Genomic DNA, 27,181 nt, shown 5'->3' on the forward strand with positions numbered 1-27,181 from the left:
AAATGGCTGGGGAAGTTACCTATGCTGCACAGGGAACCAGATCAACATGGAAGCTCTGGTTTTGGTTTAGGTTTTTTAACCATCCTGACAAGAGTGATAAAGCAATTTATAATATCTCCTGGCTGCTTTTCAGAAAGGACCAGACTCTGATTACTTATTTCAGAGTCTTTTGTACAATTAGTTTGCAGGCAATATAATTTTCTCACTTACTGCTTAATAGAATCTTGCAGCTAGCTGGCGGACAGAATAACAGGGTATATGTTAAACTCTTGCCTGAAGTGCCAGTGGATAATTTGTATATTCCTTTCAGTCACTTAATGGATTTTTACAGTTTGGCACTGAAAGGACTGAATGATGTGAATTAGCAGGGATTTTCAAAATAAAAATATATGTCAAATCTTTACTCTCTATTCACATCACTCCTACCCTGAAATAATGCATACATATGGACATCATAATATTAAAGCCTATTTGAAAGCATTTGTAATATTTCCTCCAATTGTTTTAATTTTATTAATAGGGCCAAATGGCTTGAAATGACCCATGGGGCACTCCAAGTGGGGTTTATCCAATTGTTTTTCAAACATTAAGTGATTTACAAATGATGGTATTTGCTTGAGTGAACAATTATGGGTCATTAAAAACATATGGGCAATAATCTCTAGTATTTGTTTTAAATGCCCTGAAACATTAAAAAAAAAATATCTCTCCAAAGTGGTTGATTTTGCATTCTTTTCTCTTTAGAAGGGTAGTCTCTAAAACTATCATTAGAAAAAAAGAAAATTTTAATAAAATAATATGATCTCAAATCTATGTAAGACCTTGTAGAAAATTAATTATTATCATCTGTAGAATTAATTTAATTTAATTTAATAAATAAATTAATAATAAATTAATTAAATTAATCTTGTAGAAAATATTACTATAAAGATATTTTCTTAAGCAACACGTAAGAGAAAAATACATGCAATGGGGTCAGTATGAAAAGCAGTATTAATCCAAAGACCATGCAATTTCTAAGAATATTTTGGAAATCTTATTTTGAAATGACCTTCACAAAAGCTAGCTAAAAAACTAAATCAAAATATTTATATCAAATAAATCTCTTAATGGCCAAAGTAATAATCTTATCCCTCTTCAAAAATTTCAACTTCCTTCTTGTTTTCATCTTAATTATTAAATTATGCAAATGCTTAAGATCATAGATTGAAAGGGGTTTCAAAGACAATATAGTAGGAAGAGAAAAGTGAGAAACTGGGGTAGGAAGCAGAGGAAGTTGGGGGAAGATTCAATTAAAATTTCACGAACAAGATTGCATTTGAATTAAGTTAAAAATCTAAGAGATGGAGAGAAGAGAAAACATTCCTAGCTGAGGGAATAACCTGAGCTGAGAGATGGAAGATGATGTGGGGGTTACAAAAAGATTACTTTGGCTGGACTGTAAAGTTTATGATAAAAGAGTAATATTGTTGTTCATCTATCCTTTCTGAAGAAGACCAATGAGATCAAAATGTTGTGGTATATTAGTGGATGAATGGTGATGTTTTGACTTGAATATGAATTGGACTTCATTGAGGCAGAGTTGCACAAAGTCATCTCTTCGATCAACCAAATCATTTCTAATGGAGCAGTAATGAACTGAACTAGCTATGCCCAGAAAAATAACTCTGGGAGATGACTAAAAACCATTACATTAAATTCCCAATCCCTATATTTATGCACACATGCATTTTTGATTTCCTTCACAAGCTAATTGTACAATAATTCAGAGCCTGATTCTTTTTGTACAGCATACTTATTGTGTATCTAAGTTATATTTTAATATATTTAACATCTACTGGTCATCCTGCCATCTAGGGGAGGGGGTGGGGGGGAGTAAGAGGTGAAAAATTGGAACAAGAGGTTTGGCAATTGTTAATGCTGTAAAGTTACCCATGTATATATCCTGTAAATAAAAGGCTATTAAATTAAAAAAAAAAAAAAGTCATCTCTTCCAATCATAGAAATTCAGTGACAAAAGAAAAATCAGGATGACTGGCAATGGGTGGGATACAGTGGATGATCTTGGCATTTTTGATGTCTGATCAATCTATGAATGCTTCACAGAATCTGCTTCGATTGCCTTCCTGAATTCTGGGGGGGTGGGGGGGGGAAATTACATTTGCCTATTCTGGGAAGTCTTCATAAGCTTGGGACAAAACTCCCAAGTACACCAAAAGTTTGATGTACTCATTTCACTTGAGGCTCCAAGAAGCAGTAGCATACACCGAAGCCACACCCCTATGAAACTTTCTTGGCAGATGAAGAGGGATGTAATTGTAAGGAAATGTTTTTAATCCCAAACAAAGACACATGCACTTGCTGTTCTATGAAACTGGGAACTACTATAATTTATGCAGTGGGGAGAGACAGGACCATACTTTTGAAAATTTCATTTTGATAGTATGGTTAGGATGGAAGGGGAAGTCAGTGACATTTACCCAAGCAAGAGATGAAGTGGGCCTGGAGTCTCTCTATTATGAATGGATAGAGACTCCAAGATTTCTCCTAGCTCAAGAAGGGAATGGATATCAGTGTTGTCAGGGAATTAAAATCCACAATCTCAATACCTAAGCTTTGAGAAAATTAAAACTCTTTTTCTCCTAGTATGTTTCTGGCCAAATTACTATATTACTATTTATAGTGAAAAAAGTTTTGGCCTGAAGGCTTAGAAGAAGTGCAAACATTTGAGCTTCTTACAAATTTCCCTGCTTCTCTAGGAAACTAGGAAGACTAGAAAAACAGATAAAAATCCTAGCTGTAGAAATAGGAATGACTAACAAAAATTATCCTGAAAGCAGGGATTAAAAAACCATCAAATATAATCACGATCACTATTTTATATTTGCATAGCAACTTTCATTTATTTGGAGCTCTTGTACATATATACAATGTATTTAATATGTATAACATCCTTTGGTGGAAATTAAGGAGGCAAGTAATACAGAACGAATGTAAAAGTGTAACATGTTACTCTAGGAATAATGTTAGAAATGCTAAAGCAAAATTAATTTGGTGGAGAGAAAGCGAACGACAATAAAAACTTTCATTTATTATTATTATTATTGTTGCTATTCTCATTTCATGACCCTGTATATTACAAGTATTTCTATTGTATTTAGCAGATTAGAGAGGGAGTTGAAATATATAGAACTTTAGGGACATCAACAGTATCATACACCAAATAATAAAAGAGTTAGGTGTAGAATTCAGGAATACTAACTCCTAATCTAGTAGAGTATCTCCATTCTACCGTATTGGAGAACAAAAGATGGAAAGAAAAGAAACTAAAAATAAGTTCTCTACCCTGTTGAGAACTAACAGGAAACACTATCACAGCTTAACTAATCTGATTATTTTATAGTTGAAAATTATTTTTCCATTTAAAAAAAATGATGAGCTAATTAATGAATAAAGAATCATTAATGGGGGGAAAGTGTGTTAGGTATTCAAATGATGTTATTCTCTATGGTGGCTTTGTGGATGCATACCTAAAGGATTGTTAAACTAGGCACATTCCATACCAATGCCTAGGACAGATGCATTGTGACAGAAATTAATTATGAAAGGAAAGGTTAATTATTTCTCCTCCTCCTAATAAATTAAAAAAACAATGGAAGGGTATATTTGGGGAGAATTCAGAATAACACTGAAATTATTACTTTAAAAAAACTTATTTTTTTTAGTAAAAAAAAAAACACTGCATTCTTGCCTCTTTCTTCCATTATAACAAAAAATTTGAGAAAAGAAGAGGAAAAAAAATCTAGGAGAATCTCAATATGACTCCCACACACACACACACACACAAAATTGACATTCTATTACATACATGTAGAAACTGTACATCTACAAAGTTGGGAGGAAATATTTTCTCATGTCTTTTATTTGGGGTCCCACTTATTCTTTATACTTCTGCAATACTCAATTTTGACTGTTTTGTGGTTTTTATTTTTTTTCCATTTACATTCCAATAATAATTGTACATATTATGAGAAGCTAGGTGGCGCAGTGGATGGATCACCATCCCTGAAGTCAGGATGACCTGAGGTCAAATCTGGTCTCAGACACTTAAAACACTACCTAGCTGTGTGACTCTGGGCAAGTCACTTAACCCCAATTATCTCAGAAAAAAAATTGTATATATTGTTTTCCCGACTGCTTATTTCACTTTGGGTGATTTCATATAAGTTTCCCTAGCTTTCCCTGTATTCATCATATTTATTACTACTTACAATGCAGTAATATTCTATCTCATTCATGCACTACAATTTATTTAATCTAAATAGATGGGTAACTATTGATTTTGTTTCTAATTCTCTGCTACTGTAAATATTTTAATATTTATGGAATGGTTCTTTTTTTCAATAACAAATGAATTGTAGGCAGATGGGTAAAGTCTGGATCAAATACCATAGGTATTTAGAAACTTTATGTGCAAAATTCCAAATTGCTTTCCAAAATGGTTATGCCAGTACATACCACTACCCAGAAAAATATAAGTAGGATTCTTTAAGTTTTTAATGAGTAGCATGGAAGAGAAAGGTAACAGAATTTAAACTATCAAGTATTGTCATTATAAAGTATGATTAATTATTTGATATGTTAATACAAATTTTTAATTTACTTCATATACTAATTGTGGGTTTATTTGGTTATGTGACCCATGAAGGATTATATATAGAGTCTGCACTGGAAGTAAAGAATTATATCAAAATTTGCAAATATAAAGAATTAGAAGAAATCCCCAAATCATAACAAAGCATAGCTACTTTCTTCTTCACCATGAATCATTATCCTTTGAATTCTTAGGTAGAATATATAATTCTGGGATGATTTTAATGTAGATTTAGAAACTAATCAGCATTATAAACATGTATTACAGAATTGAGCGAAATTTCAACTTCATTAAAATAGATTCAGTTTACAACATACATTCTTAGGAAAATCATTTAAAATATAATAGAATGACATTAAATGGATAAATTATTGAAAACTATTCGTTTCTTTTTTAATGTCCATGAAATATCTTAGTTTTCTTTTTGGAAATTTAAACTTTAGAAATTAATCTTAGATACCATCTCATCCTGCAAGTATTGTCTATTTTTCAGTGATTTTCCTAAAAGAACTATGCAAATATTCCTTTAAAAAATAAGGGAAAATGTTAATAGGTAGGACAACAGACAAGATTTAGATTAAGTCTAAACATGAATAGGATCCTCACTTTTAAATATTAATTTTTTTGAAGTTTTAGGACACCAGTTATTTTTATTTTTTCAATAAGAAATTCCCAACCTGTTAATTTTCCCCAAACAAAAAATAATAATAATAATTCAGTCTCTTTTAAAAAGGATCATTTAGACAATCAAGATATATATATTTTTCCCTCTTCTCCATTAAAGACATTATCATGTCTTAATTCCCAGTATTGAGATACTATTGTAGTATCTCCAAAATTAATGCATGGGGGACAATGCTCCTCAAATATGTTGAAAACAGTAAGAAGTCTCTTCCATAAAATATCTTTAAGCCTTAAATTCTAGAAAAACACAAAACCTAAAACAGTCATACCAGAAATAAGTATGTAGGTATTTGAAGGACAGTAGTCTCAGGGACAAAGAATAAATAATATTAACAGATACAAGCCAATAGACATCTTCACCATTTCAAGAATGGTCTGAAATTGAACAAAAAATAAGAATAAAGGGCATTCATGAGTCAACTGTTGACTAATGTCTCTCCTGACAAGCTTTAATACTACTCTAAATGTAATTTTTTGTTATCTTATTTAATTCACAGTTATAGAATCGTCTCCTAGATAACTTTCATTTTTCTAATTAGTAGTATTTTAAAGTACTTAAATTCATAATACTATAATATTTTCTATTATGTCAAATTTTGGAAACTTTAAAACACCTGGAATGAAGTAATTTTTCCCCATTGTGAACAGAATATCTAAAAAAAAAAAATCACAACTTTTATACAAATTCTATTCAATAAGCATTAGAAGATTGATGTTATATGACAACCAATACCCTACACCAAGGCCCAGTCCTAGTTATAACCTTGAATGTCTTCAGATCTTCTAAGAGGTAGGATGATATCACAGAAAGTGGAAGATCAGAGTCAAAGAAACAAAAGGGAATTGGAAGAGAGAACCTCTAAGAGATCTCTACTAAACCTAACTATAATTTCATCTCTTTTAACGTAAGGTATTCTTATTTCTGTAGAATATTAAGCTTCTGGAGCATAAGGGCTATGTTGCTTTTGTCATTTTATACCCAGCATCTATTCCAATGTTTAGCAGATAACACTTTCTTAATAAAGGCTTGATGAAATTAATTTAGTTTTTTTAAACTCATGAAGTACAAATCACCTTTTGGCTCAAAGGCACTCAACAAAAACTGACATGAAAAAGTTGGTCATTTTCATTTTTTTATTGTTTCATTTTTTGTGGATTTACAACCAATTCTAATTGATTTAGAATCTACAAATTTTGTTAGGAATAAAGGGAAGAGGTGGTGAGGGTGTAGTTAATGGAAGCTGTAAAAGTCAGAAAAATTCTGCATTAATCTGAAAATGGACTGTATGTTTGTTACCCAAGTATTAGCCTAGCAAAATTCAGAGAAATGTAACTCCAGGATGGCTGTGAAGTGATGACTTTTTTAGCCACAGCAGCTGTCAAAGATCATATATTAAGTCATAGAGATTGGAGATCACCTCTATGATCTCTAGTAATCATAGTAATCATTGTGAAGGCAAAACATTAAATTATGTTGAAATTTCAAGTTACAATTCTGAGAGTAGTTCTTCCCACAAGCTATCACCTCAACTGCCTAAAAGAAAGATGCTGTCATAAGCCAGAAATAATTAATTACTAAGAATCTTATGAGAAAGAAACAGAATTCTAAAGCCATTTTCACTATCATCTACTCAGGTAACATTAAGGGAAAAAATAAAAAATAAAAAAGCTTGGCAACTTGAAAATACAATATACTGTCCATTCAAAAATCCAAACAAACACATTTATGAAAGTCAGTCCTGATAAAGGGTGGGAAAGGAAAAGAAGAATGAAAATCTAGTAGGAACCATTTCCTCATATGCTTCTCAATTATTCCGACATTTTGCTCCTTTGCTTGAGTTCCACAGAAGCACTATAAGCCAGTAGAGACTACAAATGTGTTAGAGCTGGCCTGTCTGACAGGTTCAGAAGAAACAGAAACAGGAAATTATCATTATTCCTTTAAAAAGAAAAAAAAAAACCCTCAAAGAAATGAAGATACTCGGCTTTCCTTTCCATGAAGAAAGATGAAGGAATAAAGTATGTTAGTTAAAATTATATGGCTTTTATTTGATTTATACCATCCAGGAAGTAAAGGAACAGGAAGGTTGGTGTACTTCCACCCTGAGCTCCTAAGGCTAATTTCCAAGTTTGCTTAATCATGCCCAACTAAGGCTTGATTAGCTTGCAACAACTTAAATTTTTAGAAATAAAAGGTATATTTTTAAAAATACAAGAGAGACTGGTGTAAAAAATACCTTTTTGAAAATATTTTTTTTCAATAAAGAACAGAAATTAGAAAGAAATAAGGAAAAAAGATGCATTAATCATAGATTAAAAAGTGAAATTAAATATTCCTTTGTCCTTTCTGATACTATCAAACACATTTACTAAATGAAAAACAGGTGTCTTCTAATGTGAAATTGTAAATGGATCCATTGGGAATTCATCTGCTTTGATAAAAGATTATTATAAATGCAATCAAAATAAGAATACAGGATTGGATAAAACAACAAAAAAGAGTAGGATTATCAACCCTTGTCTTCACCTCCCCCCCCAAAAAAAACCCCATTTTCAATAAACTTGTTAAAGTGAAACTTATGCTGATTTTGATAGTTTACTATGTCATTTGTTTCTCTACTTATTTAATTTTATATTGTATTTAGTTAGAACGAATCAGGGATATTTTACAACCAAAAAAAATGAAAAAATTAAGAACCAAAGAAGATTAAGAGCAAAATTTTACAAACACAGAAGATTCACAAAATAAATTATGATTAAGCAATGAGTGTAAAATAAGAACTATCACTGCATCAATGTCCCTAAATTTTAATTGGAGGTAATAGTTTGATAAAAATACTAAAAATGCATGCCAAATTTAATAATTTTTTTAAAATCTATAAATTTTATCAACTGTATCTGAAAGGCCACTGTGATGCAGAGTTCCTAATCCATGCCTTACTTTACTTCTAAACTCCAGGGATAGAAGTTATCCAATGAAGTATAGATTTTAATTAGTTTGCCAAAATGTGTTGTATTTTAAATATGTTAAAAATTTTGGAGTCCCCTATGCCTAGGGGAACATTTACAAAAAAAAAAAAAAAAAAAGTCTCCCTACCCCTTAGGCAAATTAGCCTCCTCCCATCTCAGTATCGACAAAAAAGATAAAAAAGTAAAAGAAATGCTGAAAGTTTATTGTGTTTTTCTTTCCATATACAAAGATCACATGCCAGTCAGCAGAGAAAAAGCAATCAAACTTTCCAAGCCAAACAGATCTCCCTCAACCTCTGGCCCGGAGGCAACTTTATCTACCATTCTAAATGTCACTTTATCTTAATTTACATAGCTACTTTTACTTTTCTGATTACCTAAGAAATTAAATGAGATGTTTACTTCAAAGGGTTCACAGATTTGTATAACAAATTGGCTTGCAATATATAAACAATGAAAAATCTAATCATTAAAGGGTAAATTGGGGGGGGGGGGGGGGGGGGGAGAACCAACTTAGTCATTGCCAGCTCAGTTTAAAGCAAAAAAAATGCAAATTAAATGCTTGGCAAATTGCAAGGGAAATATGTAATATTTTAAAATCTGAAAACTAAACTGGAATAGAAAATGGGATTAATGGTTTAGTCTAACCCTTTATAAAATACAAGATTAGTATACTCACAAATTATTTCCAGATAAATAAACTCGAGAGTAGGGTCCAAGGAAATAAATGAAGTAATCCCAATTATTCAAAATTTTGGGATATAGGATTCAGTTTAAAGAGGTAATTGGTAAAATAGCTACTACACATTTAATTTCTATTCCATTAATAATGTAGCTAGAACCAAATTTTATTTAAGGTAAAAGCTTTTAAAAATTAACCTGGAATACAGTCTAAAGAAAGTAAAAGAGTAGAAACAATACAAGTAATTATATTCATTAAAATACTTCATAAGTCCTTTTTTAAAAAGAAGTAAATTGGATTTTTATTGGTATCGATCAAAATGACTGATATTAAATCTAAAAAGAACTCTAAAAAATAACATATTTTCAATATTTTTATATTGCCTGTTGTCATTTTTCCAGTATTAGAATAAATTCTATATTAGTCTTATTTTTATTTTTTTAATGCGTACAGATTTTGGCTTCCTTATCTCTAAAATAAGGGAGGTGGAGGTGGCAGCACTATACTAGACTATGATAATAATTAAATTTTATTTTGACACGTTTAAGATTCACAAAATATTTTCTGTAGAATCTTGTGAGAGAAAGCAAAAAAAAAAAAAAAAAGTAACATTATCCCTAATTTATAGAACAGCAAACTGATGCTGAGAAAAGTTACTGACTTTACAAACAAAACACATTAGATCTGAGTTCAAATCTAGCCTCACACACTTAACACTTTCTAGTGGTGTGACCCTGGGCAAATTACTTAACTCCAATTGCCTTTAAAAAAAAAAAAAAAGTTAATGACTCAACCATGATCACATAGCAGGAAGTGGGACTATTCTAAGAGGGTGCTCTTGCTCTACAATTTTGCAATTTTTTAAAAAGATACCTTTCCTGCACTGACAATCTATCAATCTCTTTTTTAAAATCCATGTATCTGGTCCCTTTTTTATTCACAAACTCTAAATTCAAAGCCTTCTCCTCAGACACTTTACTAGCTTTGTAATGCTAGGCAACTCACTTATCCTCTCTGTGGTTCAATTTCCTGCATTGTGAAGATAAAATGAGATAATATTTGTGAAGTGTCTAGCACAATACTTGGAACAAAGTAAAGACTTAACAAATGCTTATTCACTTCCCTTTTCTGCTAATTACATGATTTAGACTAACAGTACAGGTAACAAAAGATGTCAAAAGCACCATTTAAATAACATTCAAAGTTGCTTATACAATAAAAAAAAATTTTTTGTTCAAGGAGACTGTCCAGTTTCCTGGTGGCAAGAAGATGGTCTTAAACTTTAATAGGGAATGATATCTTTGGCAAAGATCTATGGGTGGATATCCTAATTTTTAATAGGCCTTTTTTTCTGAAAAGGTAAAAATATTAAAATGATGCTGTTATGATGTGAATGAGCTATGAGCATGTATTCTTTATGATTATTTTGGCTCAATACAAGTATTCATATTTATTGAGCCAAAGAGAAAATATTAGCATTAAAAAATACATTAGATTCCAATCAGCAAATAACATTTAGTGAAGACCAACTGTATGCAAAGTACCAGGGTGTGATCATTCACTGGAGGCAAGAACATAAAATGTTTTCTACTGTTAAGAACAGATGTGACTTCAGTGCTGAAGAGGAACAACTACTGTGTAAATGGGCTGACCTGAGGAGGCATTTATCTAATCCCTTTCATAGTTGGAGCTAGGGCAAGCCCCCCTTTGGTACTTGCCTAAGTGATACATTATTTGTAAAAATAATCCGGTGATGCTGTTAATTTCAACAAATTTTTCATTTATCATCCGATTAAACTATGAGTGGAGGACTGAAGGATAAGTTTACAAATGTAGTTTCAAATTGAATATGCAAAGACGTTCAATTTAATCCTCAATATTCTTTCCCAAAGGGGTCATGCATTAAAGTGCAGTCTAGTGGGTAAACTGAGCTCTAATCATTGTATTTTTCTAATACCAAACATAATGATTATATAATAAAGACCTTAGAGATTATCTAATCCAACTAAAACATTTTTAAAAACAAATTGAAGTTAAGATATAGTCATGGTCACATAGAGACAAAGTTGAATGGCAAAACCAAGACTTCTTGACCACTTGGCTAGTGCTCATTCCATTGAATCACACTACATTTTTTCATATTTTATTAATATTTATAATATAGAAGCAGCTAGAATACCAATTGAAGCATGCTATTTTCACTTTGTTTTTTTTTTTTTTTGTTCTCATGGTTTGTGGCTTTTTGTTCTCCTTTCATGACTAATGGGGAAATATGTTTAATATGATAGTACTTATATACTATCAATACCAGATTGAATGCCATCTTGGGAAGTGAGAAAAAAATAACTGGAAATCAAAACCTTACAAAAGTAATTGCTGAAAACTGAAAGAAAAATTTGTTAAAATTGGGCGTTTTGTGTGTGTGTGTGTGTGTGTGTGTGTGTAAGGGGGGGAAAGAGACGGAGGGAGGGAGGGAGTGGGAGATAGAGAGAGAGAGTTTTTTAAAAATCCTACTTATTTGAGACTGAAGACAACTTTTATATAGAACAATGTAAAAGTATTAAATATCTGAATGAGCAAAGAAAACAATAAATTAACCTGTCTAGAAATACAGTATGTAAATGTGAAGGTCATCTAAAAAGCTCTACTCTATTGGAGCAAAAGCCTGACTTTTACTTAATTTTATATGCTGACCCATTAGAATACTTTTCCAACAACAGAAACATTAAATAAATATAATACCCTATTTAGATTGACTTTCACTGAAATCTGTGATTAATTGCCTTTCAGAACTGAAATACCACAATTAGTTTTGAAAAGAACACTTCCTATCCATATGTGTTATTTTGCCTTAAGGAGTAAGTGTTCTTTTGTAGGCCTTGAACCTGTTAAAATTTAAAAAATAAAATAAAATACTTAACAAAATGTTTGAAATAAGATAGAGATGAGAGAAGAACTAACTACATTCCCCAATGGCAAATGTCTTTGGATGTATGTGTTCTCCAATGAAGTCAATGGAATTTGCTTGGGTTTATAAAATAAGTGAACCAGGTCTTCTTTCACTAGCTCCCTCTCCAAAAGGAGGGGAAAAAAGTATTCTGTGTTTACAAAACTTCCTAGCTAAAAGGGGAATTAGACCCCAGAAAGGCTAGTTCTCAGGGGATATTTCATAATATCCAATCCCCAGAGAACATGAAGATAGTATACAGCAATCTGTCAGACAAAGTTTACTTGCAATGCTGTCTAAAGGTAGGAGAATGGACTCCAAGGACTTTAGGGTCTGTCTAATTCTTTGATGCTATCACATCCCAATGTTTAGCCACTTTTGACATTTAGAGTATTCTTGTCATTTGTTATTGTCACTATTGCCATTGACAAGAAAATAATTTTATAATCTGTTTCATAATTACCTTATTAATTATCACATTCCTCTTTCACAATTTTAATCCCTTTATTTGCCTCATTGCATTTTTTTTGGCTCTCTGTGAACTACAGAGTGATGCCTGCTGATGTAGCTAGCAGGATATCCTTAATAAAAGCTGCCCAGCTGCCAGTTATAAGTACAGCCAGTTGGGCAAGTCCACAGAACTAATCTGGACAGTGACATCTCTGTCTTCAAGTGACTAAAAGTATAATGTAAAACTGGGCATTATATACATATGTACATATATATATATATATATATATATATCTCACAAAACTTGATTCAGTTAAGTATCAGCAGTTCAAGAAAGTTAACAAATTATAGTCATCACACACAAAAAATTCAATTGTTCCATTTAACTTATTGTCAATTAAATGTCTACCAATGAACATATCACCTTTTTAAAAATTTACATTTTTACTCCTTAAAACAAATTGTGTCAAAAATGTTGGTACAAACTGGACTTGTATACCCCCCATTTTCTGATTCCCAATAAACTACAGAAGACCTATGTCTGGATTATTGGAATCCCTTAAAGACTCAGCTAAATTCTTATATTAACTCTCTGGAAAACTTTATTTGTGTATGCCTTATATCTTATTCTGTCAGAATCAACTGATATACCTTGAGAGTATGTTATCAACTTTCCAAATTAGGCACGTGTTTGTATGTGTGTGTGTGTGTGTGTAAGCAGGAAGGAGGGGAAGTATGGGTTTTCTCATGTATAATTTTATTATAATCCTTTTTTTCTCTCCAGTGAAATACTTCTGGAATTGGTGTCCTATATGACCGAGAAACTAAGTTTGGAACATAAGCAAGGGTATAATAATTATCAATTAGAACAAACAAAATACAAAGTATAACATCTTACAGAAAAAAAAAAAAAAAGGCATCATACCAAAAGATTGACCATTATATAATACTCAATATCCAGAAAAACTTGAAGTTGGTCTTTTCATTTAATATTTATTTACTTACTTATTCAATCATTTTTAAATTTATTTTGGTGGGGTGCTGTTTGAACCAATATAGCATGAATACTAGAAAATGACTCAAATAAAAGAAGTATGACAAAATTTGAAGAGTTTTAAATTTTCATATAAAACTGTCATTTAAAAAATAACTGAGAATCCCAACTTTGCCATGAATTAGTACTACTAAAAAGTAAAGTGATTTGTTATTTTTTTAAAATAATGATATTTGCTTTAACATATAAAATGGTGTTTGTTAAGCCTCAGAATCTAGAATTATAAATTTAATTATCTGGATCACATCCTCCATAGAAATCATTCTATATTGTAAGGAAGTGAAAGAAGGGAATAAGCATTTGTTAAGCACTTGCTATGTGCCAGGCACCATGCTAACCATTTCACAAATATCTCATTTAATCACTGGATAGACACATCCAGGATTGGGAAATGTCAATTTAAAATCTAAAATACAACACATTAGATCTTTTCTGCTTCTAATATAGGAAACAATCTATTTACAAAACATTGCCTGTAAAATGTTAATTCCTTGAAGGCAAGAAGTTATTTCTTTTTTGTCTGTTCTCCAATGCCCAATAGAATGTCATGCAATAAAATGTTTTTTAAATTTGCAGAAAATATTAGGAAAGTATTTGCTAAAGTTTTGAGAAAGGTACATAGTAAGCATTAGAAGTGGTAGAATTCTAAACTTCCTAGATTACTTCACAAGGAGTATAATCTAACAGATATTTGCTGAATCTGGGTGAGAGTAGTTACACTATGGAAGGTTCTTAAAGGTAAATGGACAGTAACTAAGGTACTGAAGTATATCAGGCACATATGCTTTATATCTTATAAACAAATTATCCTCAGAAAAGAATACAATAGAATAAAAAATAGATTTGTTTTTGCAATGTAATAGTCATGGTTCTATCGATATAAGGAGAAAAAAATATTTTGCACACAATTTTTACTTTCATATCACAAGAAAGTGAAATAACTAACTTAGGAAAACAGAAGACATAAAAAGAGAGGTCACGAGATGACCATGGAATTATACAAGTTTAGGTATTTATTTATATTATATTTATACAGCCAACAAAAAGACTATTTTTATGTTTGTTCAAATGTTAGTGACAGAAAATGTTCCTAACTGCTATGTCAATTTTTGTCCCATGCAAAGTTTCTTATCCTTTTCTTATGAGTTGCCAAAAAAATGAGGGTTGAGATGAGCATTTTGCTCAAGTTTTTTCTGTGCATCATTTTCCTCACTGCTAATTAAATTTAACTAATTCCTATGATCTAGTCAAGACTGTCTAATGAGCACGAAAACAGAGAAGAAATGAAAAAAGTCAGGAGAAGTTATGGGAGAATGAACAGTTCCCACCTGAGTGGACAATATGCAGATACTAACCTTGAATTGTCCTCTTGAAGAAGGCCTTGCAGGCTTCACACGAAGCTACCCCATAGTGGTACCCAGACGCAATATCACCACACACCAAACACAGTCTCTTGGGCATCGAATTTAGCATGTATTCACACTTGGTCTGTGAATCTTCTGCTATGGTGCTGGAACAATCATCATATCGTTTCCTGACAGGCCCGTTACCTCCAAGGACAGGGGCAGAAGGATACAGAGGTGGTGAGTCAAGTCCATTCTGATGGCCATTCATGGTGGAACTATAGCTCCCGCTGGCGTCTGAAGAGCCACCGGGGCTGTGATGGTTGATGCTGTCCGTTAAGGAGGCAGGGCTTGAGGGTTCCGTCTTGATATATGACGAACAGCTAGAATCAATGTGTCGATCTTTGCTTGACATTCTGCAGAGAAGCCTAAAGTATAAGGGAAAGGAGAGAGAAAATAGGGGAAAGAGAAAGAAAAGAGAAAGATGAAGAGGAGAGATACAAATACAGAAAGATAAAAGGAATAGGGAAGAGACAGACATAGTAAAGGAAGGAAGAGAAAAAAAATTCACATATTAAAGACTATGCTCTTTAAGGGTGCCTTTTAAGGGCTAAAAACATACATCATTTATTCATTAGTCAATATTTCTTGTTCAACATGAAGGTGATCTGCATAAGGCCATGACAGAGCTATATCAAGAGTCCTGACAGGAAGAGTCATTTCCACTACCCACCACCACTAAAAAAAATTCTCTCCTTCAAATCTTGTCAATTTTAAGTCAATTCTCTGAATTTAAAAATAGTGAAATGAACAGTTGGGGATTGTCAAAGTCCATTTTATTTGCAAATTTTAATTTATGGCCATTGTATTTATACTTGCACCTTTTTTTCAAGCCATAAATCATATGAGTAGAATTAAACTTTTATCTAATTGATAAGTGATTGCTTGGGTTTGTGATTATTGTTAATAACTTCCAGAATTATAACTTTCTTGACTATGGAAATATGCATTCAACTTTTTTTCTTCACAAAACAGCTTCATTTTCTGTACATTCATATATACATACATATCCACATAGGTATTCACACACATATACATAAAAACACACACATCTAATACTACAGGTGTCAGATATACCTGAGCTCATTATCAGGTCTCCAATACTCACTTACTGAGTGACCTAACAAAAGTCACTTAACCTCTGTTTGCCTCAGCCTCCTGAACTGCAAAACAGGTGTAATAAATACCACTTATTTTAGAGGGTGGTTGTTAATACTTCTACAATGCCTAGCACATAGTAGCCACTATATTAATACTTGATCTCTTCTTCATTACAATTAAATTTCTAAACAAAAAAATCAAGGTAATGCTTAAGGTATTTCCCTAAATATATTTTCCCTCCCTCCCTTTGAGTCCACAAAAATCCTTTTATAAAAGAAAATTGATGAAGTACTGCATTGAAGAATTAAATTTCAGTTAAGAGTTCCCATACCTACCTTGTCTTTAAAAACAAAACAAAACAAAAAAAATTAGCTTAAAAAGCAGCCACAGTATTTCTGTTTTATCTAGGAAAAAAAATTCAACCAAATTTCATCTTTTTATCACCCCATCCCCAATTCCTTGCTCACCAACAGGGTGAAACCAGAAAATGGATTACAACTACCTGCCTCCTCTAAGAAAAGTCTTGAAACTTTCCTTTCTCCAAACCAAACCTCATTGTCCATTGCCCAATTGCAACCAAGCACAAGACCATCATTGTCAGCTGGATGTCGATGCCCTCATCCACACCTATGCAGGAAGTATCCCAGATGTACTCCCCTGTGACCCCTGGACCTGTTAGCTTCTTGGTCAGGAACCATCTGCCTTATCACTTCTCCCAAGGTCCTTAGGGCCCTACCATCTGCCCCATTTCTTTTTCCTGCCAGAATCTAAGTATTACCTGGCCCTTCCATCTGCCATTAACTGAACATAAACAAGAGAGCTCTGTCATGTGTTGTTTCCCCCAATTAGAATGTGAGCTCTTTGAGAGTAGGAATGGTCTCACTTCTCTATTTTTATTCCAAGCATTTTAGCATACTGCTTTGCACATAGCAAGTGCATATGAATAAATGCTGCTCCATTCCATTCTTTCTACTCATCATGAACCAATGAATTTTTAAAAAGATTAGATGAAAAGATATAAGTACTCTCCATTTGCCTCCCTTTTAGAGAACTTTCAGAGAAATTAGAGTGAAAACAAGTGGTAAGTCTATAAAGAACTTAAATACTTTCCAGAAGAGGCTACAGAAGTAAAAAAACTTTAGAAAACCACTGATACAATATAACCAAAATTAAATAATACATTTTTAGCTAGAAAACTAAGATTCTGCAAGTTCATCAGTTTGGTCTTCTACTACCTCTCTCAATTTCCCACACTTTTAAAAACAAAAATCCCAGGCTCTATAATTAATGCTTACTTTGCAAATGTCAAATCTATCAGGTCTACTTGAGATGCCAAACACCATGGAAAAAATTTGCATCTCAATAAATATATATATATATATGTATGTATGTATGTATTTTTCCCCCTTCTCTTCCCTTCCCTTTTTTTCTTTTTTTTTTTTTTTGGGGGGGGGGGAAGGAGGAGGACAAGGCAAATCAGTATCATAAAGAAAAAAGTGAAATTAAAACCCATAATCATAATTTTCTTTTGCTTCCAACCACCCACTAGTGTTGTCCTTTCCTCAAGAACTAGTAGAAGAAAAAAAAATATTCCTCTTGCCAGACTGAACTAGCTCGTCCTTTCCCTTCTGCATCTGCTGCCTTGTACCCGTCACTGTTAATGAGCATTGTAATTAATAGATAGCTCTCTCTTGTCTCCCTGCTTGCACTCTGGGCTAAGCACTTTTCTCAAGTCAACGTTTGAAAGAAAGCGGGTCGGCACTGACTTACAGCAGCCCTGCGAATTCCTTTTAATTTAGAGCACTTACACCACCACTTCACTTATTACCTTATAATTACTGGACTGCTCTCACATACATTATGATCTTAGACTAGAGTTAGAAATTATTAGGGTACTAAAACATGGTTGCTCTCCTTTCCTCTCTCTGGCACTGAATTTTCCACAGCTATGATTAAAAATATCAATTAACTCTTTCACCATCTGCCCACAAGGTAGTTTTTATGGAGTGTAGTTGCTATAAGATGCTTTATCGTCAAGCGCATGATTTTTCTCTGGCCTTTCTCTTGCTGATACTCTTTTTTTTTCTCCCCTGCAAATAAAGCTCACCATTACTATGAGGAAAAAGGCTTTATCATCACATTCCTTATTCTTTGACCTAAGAACCTTGCTTATGAGTTTTCAGTCATTCAAGAAACAATTTCTTAGGAAACAAGCTCTGATATTGTATTTCTAATCCCAGAACAATTACTTGCTACAACAGACCAAGTCAACAGCTAATTACTTGTCAAAATACATGTTTTTTCCTATCCCTTGAAAAACCTCATTCAAACTTGACAGAAATCAAAATATTATCTCATAACTTTGCCATACCTAGAAGTGTCCATAAGAAATAGGGGAATATGGAGACAATAGCATCTTGAATGTTTTTTTCCTTAATCAAAGTCTAATCTGTCTTCACAGCAATTGAAGCTGAGTAAGCTGAATAACAGGCAAGTTTTTTTATTCAAACATTCATTTCTTTGTAGAGGAAGAAAACCAAAGCTTATGACGAGGGGATAAACTTTACCTTCTTGTTTTCCCAAAAAGACACATCTAAAAAGTGACCAGGAATATGGCTGTTTTTCAGCCTTCTGCTTAAAGGAAAGAGACCAAAATGGCCACCCACACCTGCTGCACATTGGCCTGTGTTGAGTCACCCTCACCAATGTTTGGAATGAAGCCGAAATGAAATCTTAGTAAGAGCATAGTTGCCTCCTAATTACTACTTAGCTCATTACACTGAAGACTTCCTAGACACCATTACATTATATCCTAAAACTACAGTAGGGTCTTAATTCTCTCCCTTTCTGTCTCTGAAAGTCTACAGCTCTATTATTCAAGCCTGAAATATTCACAACTATCTATAAATTCAATTGTCAGCTGGTGGGTTTTATTCTAGACCTCACTTCAATCTAAAATTAGAGGCACTAAAATTCACATTAACTCTAAGAGGAATGTAGTGAATAAGACTTTATTTCAAAAGAACACCTTTTTGTCAGAAAGAGCCATTTTCAAAATGATGGCTTTATCTGCAGCCAAAGAGAATAAGCCCAATTCCACAATGTGCTGTTAAGGCAGAATTTTTAGGTCACATTGGATTAATAAAAAAAAAAAAAAAAAACTAAATTTAGTTAAGGATTATGAATAGAAATAACATGTGTTGAATAAATGCAGGCAATATTTATTTTAAAGACTTGGTGTAGTTGTTTCTATTTTATTATTAAAGGAAAAATGAAAAGGAAGCAGTGAGCACTTCCTGCTTTCAAACCACTGTTTGAGGAATAGTTCACATTCATATAGTGATTTGTGATTTATAAAGCTCTTCTCTCCCAACAATCTAAGAAGGTAAGCACACTTAGGATAAGCCAAAGGAAAAGGGTGGCACTGGGCATAGTAATTAATTGCTGACATTTTATTTATTATATTAGGGGAGGGAGAGAGTGAAGAGGGAAAGGAGAGAGGGAGAAGAAGAAATAGGAAAAGGAAAATAAGGAGGGAGGAGGAAGAAGGGGGGAGAGGGAAGAGAGCTGGAGGAGAGGAAAGGGAAGGGGAAGAGGGAAAAGAGAAAGGGGAGAGAGAGGGGAGAGGAAGGAGAGAAAGGAGAAAGAGGAGAAGGGGAAGAGAGGGAAGGGGAAAGGGAACAGGGACAGGGAGGGGGAGGAAGAGAGAAAGGAAGGGGGAACAGAGAAAGTGAGGGAAAGGAGAGGGAGGGGGGAAGAGTGGGAAAGAGAAAGGGACAGGGGGAGGGGAAGAAGGAGAGGAGAGGAGAGGAAGAGAGAGGAAGGGAGAGGGAGGGGAAGGGAGAAAGAAGAGGGAGGGACACCTTTGCACACAGTGATAAAAAGATTCAAAAGAAGGCCTATAGTTCAGCTCAAATTATCCATATGTACAATTCTATTCCTGACCTATACTAAGACTAAGGCTGAGACTGAGAAACAATTAGATCTTAGACATTAGAAACAACATCATGGAGAAAGAATACAACTCATTTATCAAGAATGTTTAATTTATGAATAGTGACATGTTCTGCTTTAAGATCATTCATAATTTTCTGAATATGTCTGAACAGCCTACATTCTTCACAGAGGTAGCCCAACTTATGTAAATAGTAAATGTAAATTAAGTAATGTAAATTACTTTTATACACCAAACTTTTATCTGCAATCAAAACACAATATCTTAATTTAATAAAATGCTAACTTTCCCAATGACAAAGGGAGAATTTTTAATTTATTTACTGTCATCATTAAGAACCCTTTCATGAATTTCTTACTACATAAAAATCACCAAATAATTGTAGAAAGTTTTCATATGTATCATAAATAATCTATGGAAGAATTCTTAACTGGGAAGGTCAACTCATAAATAGAATTAGGATAATCGTTTTATGAGAGAGAGAAAGAGAGAATGTGTGTGTGTGTGTTTATGTACTGACTTCAACAAATAGCAGTGGTGATATATTAATGAAATAGATTAAAAATGTGGTTAAAGTTGTTCCTTTTCCACTTAATCCATGTAATAATAATGCATATAACTTCAGACTCTTATTTATAATCAAGTGCTTCTCATTGTATCTGTACCTGTATTGCTTTGTAAAAGAAACTAAGGCATATAGCAATAATGAAGTCAGTAGTTAATAAGCATTTATTAAATTCCAGGAATGACACTAAGCTCTAGAAATATAAAGAAAAACTGGGGCCTTGTTCATCATATTCAAACATTAGACACAATATATAATTATCTATATATGTTTAAGATATACAGTAGAAAATAAGGTCATCTCAGAGGGATGGCACTAGCAGCAGAAGAACCAGGAATGGCCTTCTCTGGAAGGAACAATTCAAGCTGAATATTTTAATTTGTCAGATAAGTTAAGGACCTAAATGAGGGAAGGATTCCAGGGACAAGATATAGATGGTGCAAATGTTTATGTGGGGAAACATAAATGAAGCATCTTTGAGGGTAAGAGGATCAAGGAGGCACTATAGGTTAGTAGACTACATATTCTGCTTACAGAGGAATAAAATATAAAAAGACTAGAAAGAAAGTCCTGTTGAAATGGGCTTTAAATGCCAAATAGAAAAGTTTAAGTTGAGGATCTTGACTATCCACCTACTACTTAAATTACTATTTAAAGCAAGAAAAACAGTGGGGATGGCAATGGTGTCATATAAAAAACAATCAGATAATTATTTTTTAGCATTTATAAAAAGATTTATAGTAGCCTGGAGGTCTGACATAGTTGGATATGATCTTTTGATTTCTACAACAAATTCTCGAATAGGGGGAAATTTAACAGTCTATCTTCCCCTTAATATACAACCCCAAAGATTATCATCCCACCAGCTCTTGTTACTGAGCTGAGTTACAATTTCAGGCAAGCCACTTTACAATGAGCATTTTCTCTTCTGTTCTAACTAATTGCACTCTAGCAAAGTGGCGAAATGTGAATCACTTAGTGGGAAAATGGGCAACAGCTGCTATTGTCAAAGAATGGTGATGCTGAAGAAAGAGAAGGCACTGAATGAAGTGTCATGTCAGAAATCAACGGTGCAACGTGTGATTTGAGAAAACATGACTACTTTACAGAGACAGGGTGTCATTATGGCATCACAGTAATACGATGCTTTGACAACTGCTTGGTCTAACATATCATCATTGCATTAAGGTACACTGGCTTAGTTGGGGAAGGAAGAGAAAGGATTTTTTCTTTTAATAAGAAATATCTTAAGGTCTGACTAGTTAACCTAATGGAACAGATCATTAATTATAAAATGGAGCATTGCTAATCCAGACCAATATACATGCATAAACCAAAATTCAAAAACAAAAAACAAGAAGTCCCAACCCTATTGTTACCTATCTAGATATAGACAGATGAGAGAGAGAGAGAGAGAGAGAAAGAGAGAGAGAGAGAGAGAGAGAGAGAGAGAGAGAGAGAGAGAGAGAGAGAGAGAAGTGAGAGAGGAACCCCAATCTAATGAGAGATATCCAGTGCAAGAAGAGATAGTCATTTGGTGACAATGCTTCCTAAATTTCAGTTCCCATTTCTTTTCACTCCACTGGACATCATTACTCTTATTTCATTAGGAAAGCAAGAAATCAGACCCCTGTTCCACCATCCATAACCCCACGCCCACAACTGGTGTCTAACACATCAACAGAAAGATTTGTATATGCAAAACTGGACAAACAGGTCAGCACTTGCTAGGGTGCAAACCCAAGCCTGAAAGCTATCCCTACTCTGCAACCAATTTAACCCCAGCTGCCTGCTTCTCTAGTGCTTACAAGTAAAATGAAGCATTTCTGATACATTTCCTTCCATACATCCAAAGAAAAGTTTCCCACGACCTGTAACTACATACCTATTAACAAAAACATGATGAACAAAGGTCTTGATGAAATTTTAAATTCATTTCAGTGATGCAATAATGACTTATAATCCCATCCCAATTTTGTGATGATGCATGGAAAGTAAGAACCCAATTTAACTAGAATCAAGACAACGAAAAAGTGGCAATCAGCCGCTGAAGAGAACTCCAGAATCTGAAACTCCACAAGAAAATCAAGTATGGTTAGAAGATCAGTCAACTTCTAATGATAATGTATGGGAAATGCCTGTGCATGCCTTTCCATGCAATTGTATACATGTGTGAAGACCCCAAAGGATCACGAGCATCCCATATTAACAACTCATAGGCTTAAACCTCCTACTGATATCCCCATTAAATTAATTTCGATACAGAGAATTGTCGTTGCTTCTATTTACATTGCATAGTGATTTCTTATGCTCCCTGGCTGATAAACTTTATTAATAGGAAAGAAATGGTCCTGTGATATCACAATGTGTTGCACATTATGATTGTTGACAGTTTCTCTATTTAAGGATTCGATCTGATGCAGAAAAGCTTAGTAGTGTAATTTATCCTTAGCTCATTTTCTTGGACCTATTTCAATTTAGGGGTGAGCATCTTATGTTTATAGCTTTAAATATTGTAAATGAGGAACTAGCAAATCAATAAAATTGTTAAATGCATAATAATACTGGGTAATTGCATACATGATGTTTTGCATAATTAACTGTCTAAAGTGTTCCTGGATATAATAGGTACTCACATAGCATGGAGTAACCTATGTCTATAAAATATATGCACTTTATATGAACTGAGAATGCACGGAAAAATCTCAGTCATCATCTAAATCGGGCTAAAGAGAGAGAGTTATCCTTTATAGGCAAGTCCAAATCAATTCTTATGGAATTACATTATAACTAACATGGTATTTCACTGATGATCACTATTATCTTGATTACATTCAAAGAATGTTATCAAAAGAAAAATACAGATTAAATTAAACAAACAACTGGCATTTAATCAATACTATTGAAGCAAATTCATACTTTTAACAAATGTGTATACATACACACCAATGCACCTATAATCAAATATTTGCTAAGCACAACCCAACTGTATGACATCTATCGATCTTGAAACACAAAACTTCAGAGTGACAAAATGAGCACGAGAATATTTCCTTTCAGTGCTATTTTTAAAAATTACTCTCTGAGATCAAAAGCTTTATAGTATAACTTATACCCTAGAGTCAACACACTTGGTCCTGAGAAATTTCTAACAGCAAAGCAGGTTGGGGGAGAATTGAAAAACTGCAGAGGAAATAAATCATCAAAATTTAAGCTTCAAACAATAAAACTAAGTCTAACATTTATTTCTTTCTGGAGATTTACTTCACAATGAGCAGAACTCCTCTACTTTCTAGAAAAGAAAAGTTCTTTGAATTCTACAAGTCTCCAATTTTCCAACAGAAATACAGATTAGTAAATTTTCTTGTATTCAGACTGTTCAGATTCCAAGAAACTCAAGAGGTGATATCTTTATTAAAAAAAAAAAAAAAAAAAAAAAAAAAAAAAAAAAAAAAAAAAAAAAAAAAAAAAAAAAAAAAAGCCTGAATGGTAGAGAAATTTTTCATATACTTTTGCATAACAGAAAAAAAAAGGAGAAAGAAAAATCCAATCCATACACGCTACCTATTAAAAACCTCATATTCAAATTAAATACTAGTTCATTCTAATTTCTTTGTTACTTCCAGCATCCCCCACCACTTCCTGTAAACACTAAGTTTATCATCAAGCCTAGATGTTCGGACTTTTACAATATTCCTTCTCTGATAGAGACATATTTATAAATATGACAAATATATGCAAGTAGAAATATTTGTCTATATCAATCTATATATGTATGTTTATATGCCATCTATAGATATGAAATATTGTCAAGATTCCAATATCATTCTGAAAAATGTATAGATACCGTATCTATAAAGTGCAAGTATGTATAGAAACACACACACACACACACACTCATTTCAATTTTCAAATGAACTATCAAGTCCCAAAATATGCAGAGTCTCCAAAATTAGATTCAAAAATACTCAAAAGAGTTTGGTTAACATTCCATTTGGAAAAACCAAGTAGATAAAGAAGATCTTGTTTATGATGTTTTGTGGTTGAATGAACAGCCCACTGAACTGAGTCATTAGTACAAATGTAATGGACAGACAGTAGAGAAAGAAAAGGAGAAGAGTCCAAAATTAACTAGAAGGATGAGGATGGACTGCACTACTTTTGAGAACTTGTAGAATGCCTTCAATGAATTCAAGTTTCTGCTTGAAACAAAACCATTTTTTTTTTTCCTATCCAAGTAAACCTAGGGATACTATATAGTAATGAATCATGAAATATAAGACTATCCAAATAAGTGATTTAACTTTCAGAGGCAAAAGGATAAAGATGATATATTCATGGTGAACATAAAGGTTATAAAATACTGATGTAAGTTTGATACAAAATGCAACTTTAAAAGACATCCCATAAATGCACTAATATAAAATAAATTAGCATGGTCATATAACAAGAGTAAAGGTTAATAAATGGAAACCCATTGCATCGCACCCAGAAATTAGGTCATATTAACAATTTATAGGAGAATAAGGCCACAGGATGAAAAGATGTTTGTTTACAATTTGCCTGTTGAAGGAAGTATCCAAAGTAAGAAAAAAATTAAAAATTAATCAATCTTTTGATTTCTTAAAGATAGCAGAATTGGGGCTGATTCATGTCATCCCAGGATATAATATATAATAATTTTGAAGACAACTGAATTGTGAATACATAAATGCCAGGAAAAGAATACAAAAACTAAAAGAAGCATATTGGGAAGAGTACAAAGAAAATTCACAGTTGAAACTAAAGGAAATCAATGTTGCACATTTCATTATTAGGCTATTACATAGGCTATTATGACATGTGTTTTCTAAAAACATTTTACTTTACAATATCAAACATCTAGAGGTAATTGTGAATATTACCTATAATACTGACCGACAATTATACTCTTGATACCTTTGACTCCACAAGCAAAATATAGAGTATAAAAATAGACTTCTAATTGTTATTTCAAAAAATTGTTATTTTTTCAATAAGGCACTAATTAGAGAGAATATACTGTTAAACATATATGCCACAATTTCCCCCAAAAGCAAATATATATGTGTGTGTGTGTGTATACACACACACGTGTAGATATATACAGTATTTATGTATTGTGTGTGTATGTATGCATATATGCACACGTGTGTATATGTAGGTATGTATGTATTCCTGTAACACCCACATGTTTGGACTTGCAACAAAGATATAAAAAAATGGAGTCTGTGAAAAAAATCAAGGATTTGCTCTGAAGCACAATGAATTTTCTCAAAACAGAATAACTTTCTATCAAATACTTGCACCGGGAAGAAAGCAGTTGTGTCACCAGAATTTAAGAATAGTATCTATATCTATATCTTGTCTCAATGTCTTAAGACCTGTCCTTGAATAAAAAGTACTGGACTAGAATTTCAGAAAACTGAATATGTCATTTAACCGCTATAAAATTAAGAGATCTCAGGATCATAGATCTAAAGCTGGAAAGGACCTCAAAAGCCATCTAGTATGACACTTCTCTTTTCAATAAGAACATGAAAATGTAAGGAGGTTAGGCAACCTTACCAAAAATTGTCAGTTTAGATTTGAACCTAGTTCCTACTCTATAGAGTAAGTTCTCTTTCCACTACAAAGACCCTTTTATTTCTAAAATTTACTATAAAGTAGAAATAGCACTGGCTCTATAATGTACATTGAAATATACTGTCATGGTCAAATAATATTCAAATTTCACTTTCATAGATTTTCCAGGTTAAGTAAGGAGCTGGATTTGCTGGTGTCTATATAAAAACCTATGCTGTCCAGTGTGATCCCACCAAAGCTGTAACTTGCTCTATAATTGCAATATAATGAAAACAACAGGAAAAACACCCAACTGGCAAACCAGTTCTAGTTCCTTCAAAAAGGGGGGGGGGTAGACATGGGGGTGATATGTGAGGAAAAAGAAATCAAAGGAAATAAGTAGGACTCCTGTGTTTCCCCAGAAATGGCCATTCTCTGTTCCTTACCCCTTTTTGGAGGGAGGTATTAGAAGGGAATGGCAATTCTCTGCAATCAGCGTTTAAGTGAATGTTTGTCCCAATGTGTTACACCATGCTGTCAGCAAACAGCAGGGAGTCGTGGAGTTGTTACTACATTTGATTTGACTGCCTAGTAGGATGCTTCATTTCTACCAACTGTTAGTTCCCAGCTCTGAGAATCTTCTCTTCACTTGTAGGTATTTTTTTCCCCTTCCTCCCATTTTCTTCTTGTTTAATGTTGGAAGCCCAAACAAGTGGGTGTGTAAATAAATGGCAAACATAACACTTGTCTACTCCATCTCAGCCAACTTGATAGTCTCACCGTGAGAAGTGTAGGAAATTGTGTTCTACAAGTCTGGTCTCTCTCTTATTGATCCTTCTACTTTAAAAGGCTGAATTTTAATTCTGATTTCTCTTATTTCGAGTATGTAGATAAAGAGACAAACACAAACCAGCTGAGGAAGTCTTTGGAAAATGACCCTAAAATTGCGAAAATCTGTCGAAGTAGAAAGAGCAATTATTTTCAAAGCTTTTATGAAGAAGAGAAAAAGGGAATTTCTACTCAATTCTTCCTGTAATACTGTCAGAAATGCTATTTAAGTATTTCCTTATAGTATATTTTCATTTTTTTTTCTTTTTTTGACAAGTTTAACCATCACTTGCAAACCTTTCTCA

At 33.0% G+C, this 27,181-nt stretch overlaps 1 protein-coding gene across 6 annotated transcripts in view; it reads right to left on the reverse strand.

Moving 5' to 3' along the window:
- ESRRG (estrogen related receptor gamma) overlaps positions 1-27,181 on the reverse strand; it is a 654,372-nt gene that overhangs the window by 149,983 nt on the left and 477,208 nt on the right. For all 6 annotated transcript variants that reach the window (XM_031937375.1, XM_031937373.1, XM_031937374.1 and 3 more), the window contains one exon: positions 14,797-15,212. In XM_031937375.1, coding sequence (XP_031793235.1) covers positions 14,797-15,199 — 403 coding nt within the window. In that variant the 5' untranslated portion in view covers positions 15,200-15,212. The remainder of the gene's footprint in view (positions 1-14,796; positions 15,213-27,181) is intronic.

The sequence above is a fragment of the Sarcophilus harrisii genome, chromosome 4 (assembly GCF_902635505.1).
Source record: "Sarcophilus harrisii chromosome 4, mSarHar1.11, whole genome shotgun sequence".
Lineage (NCBI taxonomy): Eukaryota > Metazoa > Chordata > Mammalia > Dasyuromorphia > Dasyuridae > Sarcophilus > Sarcophilus harrisii.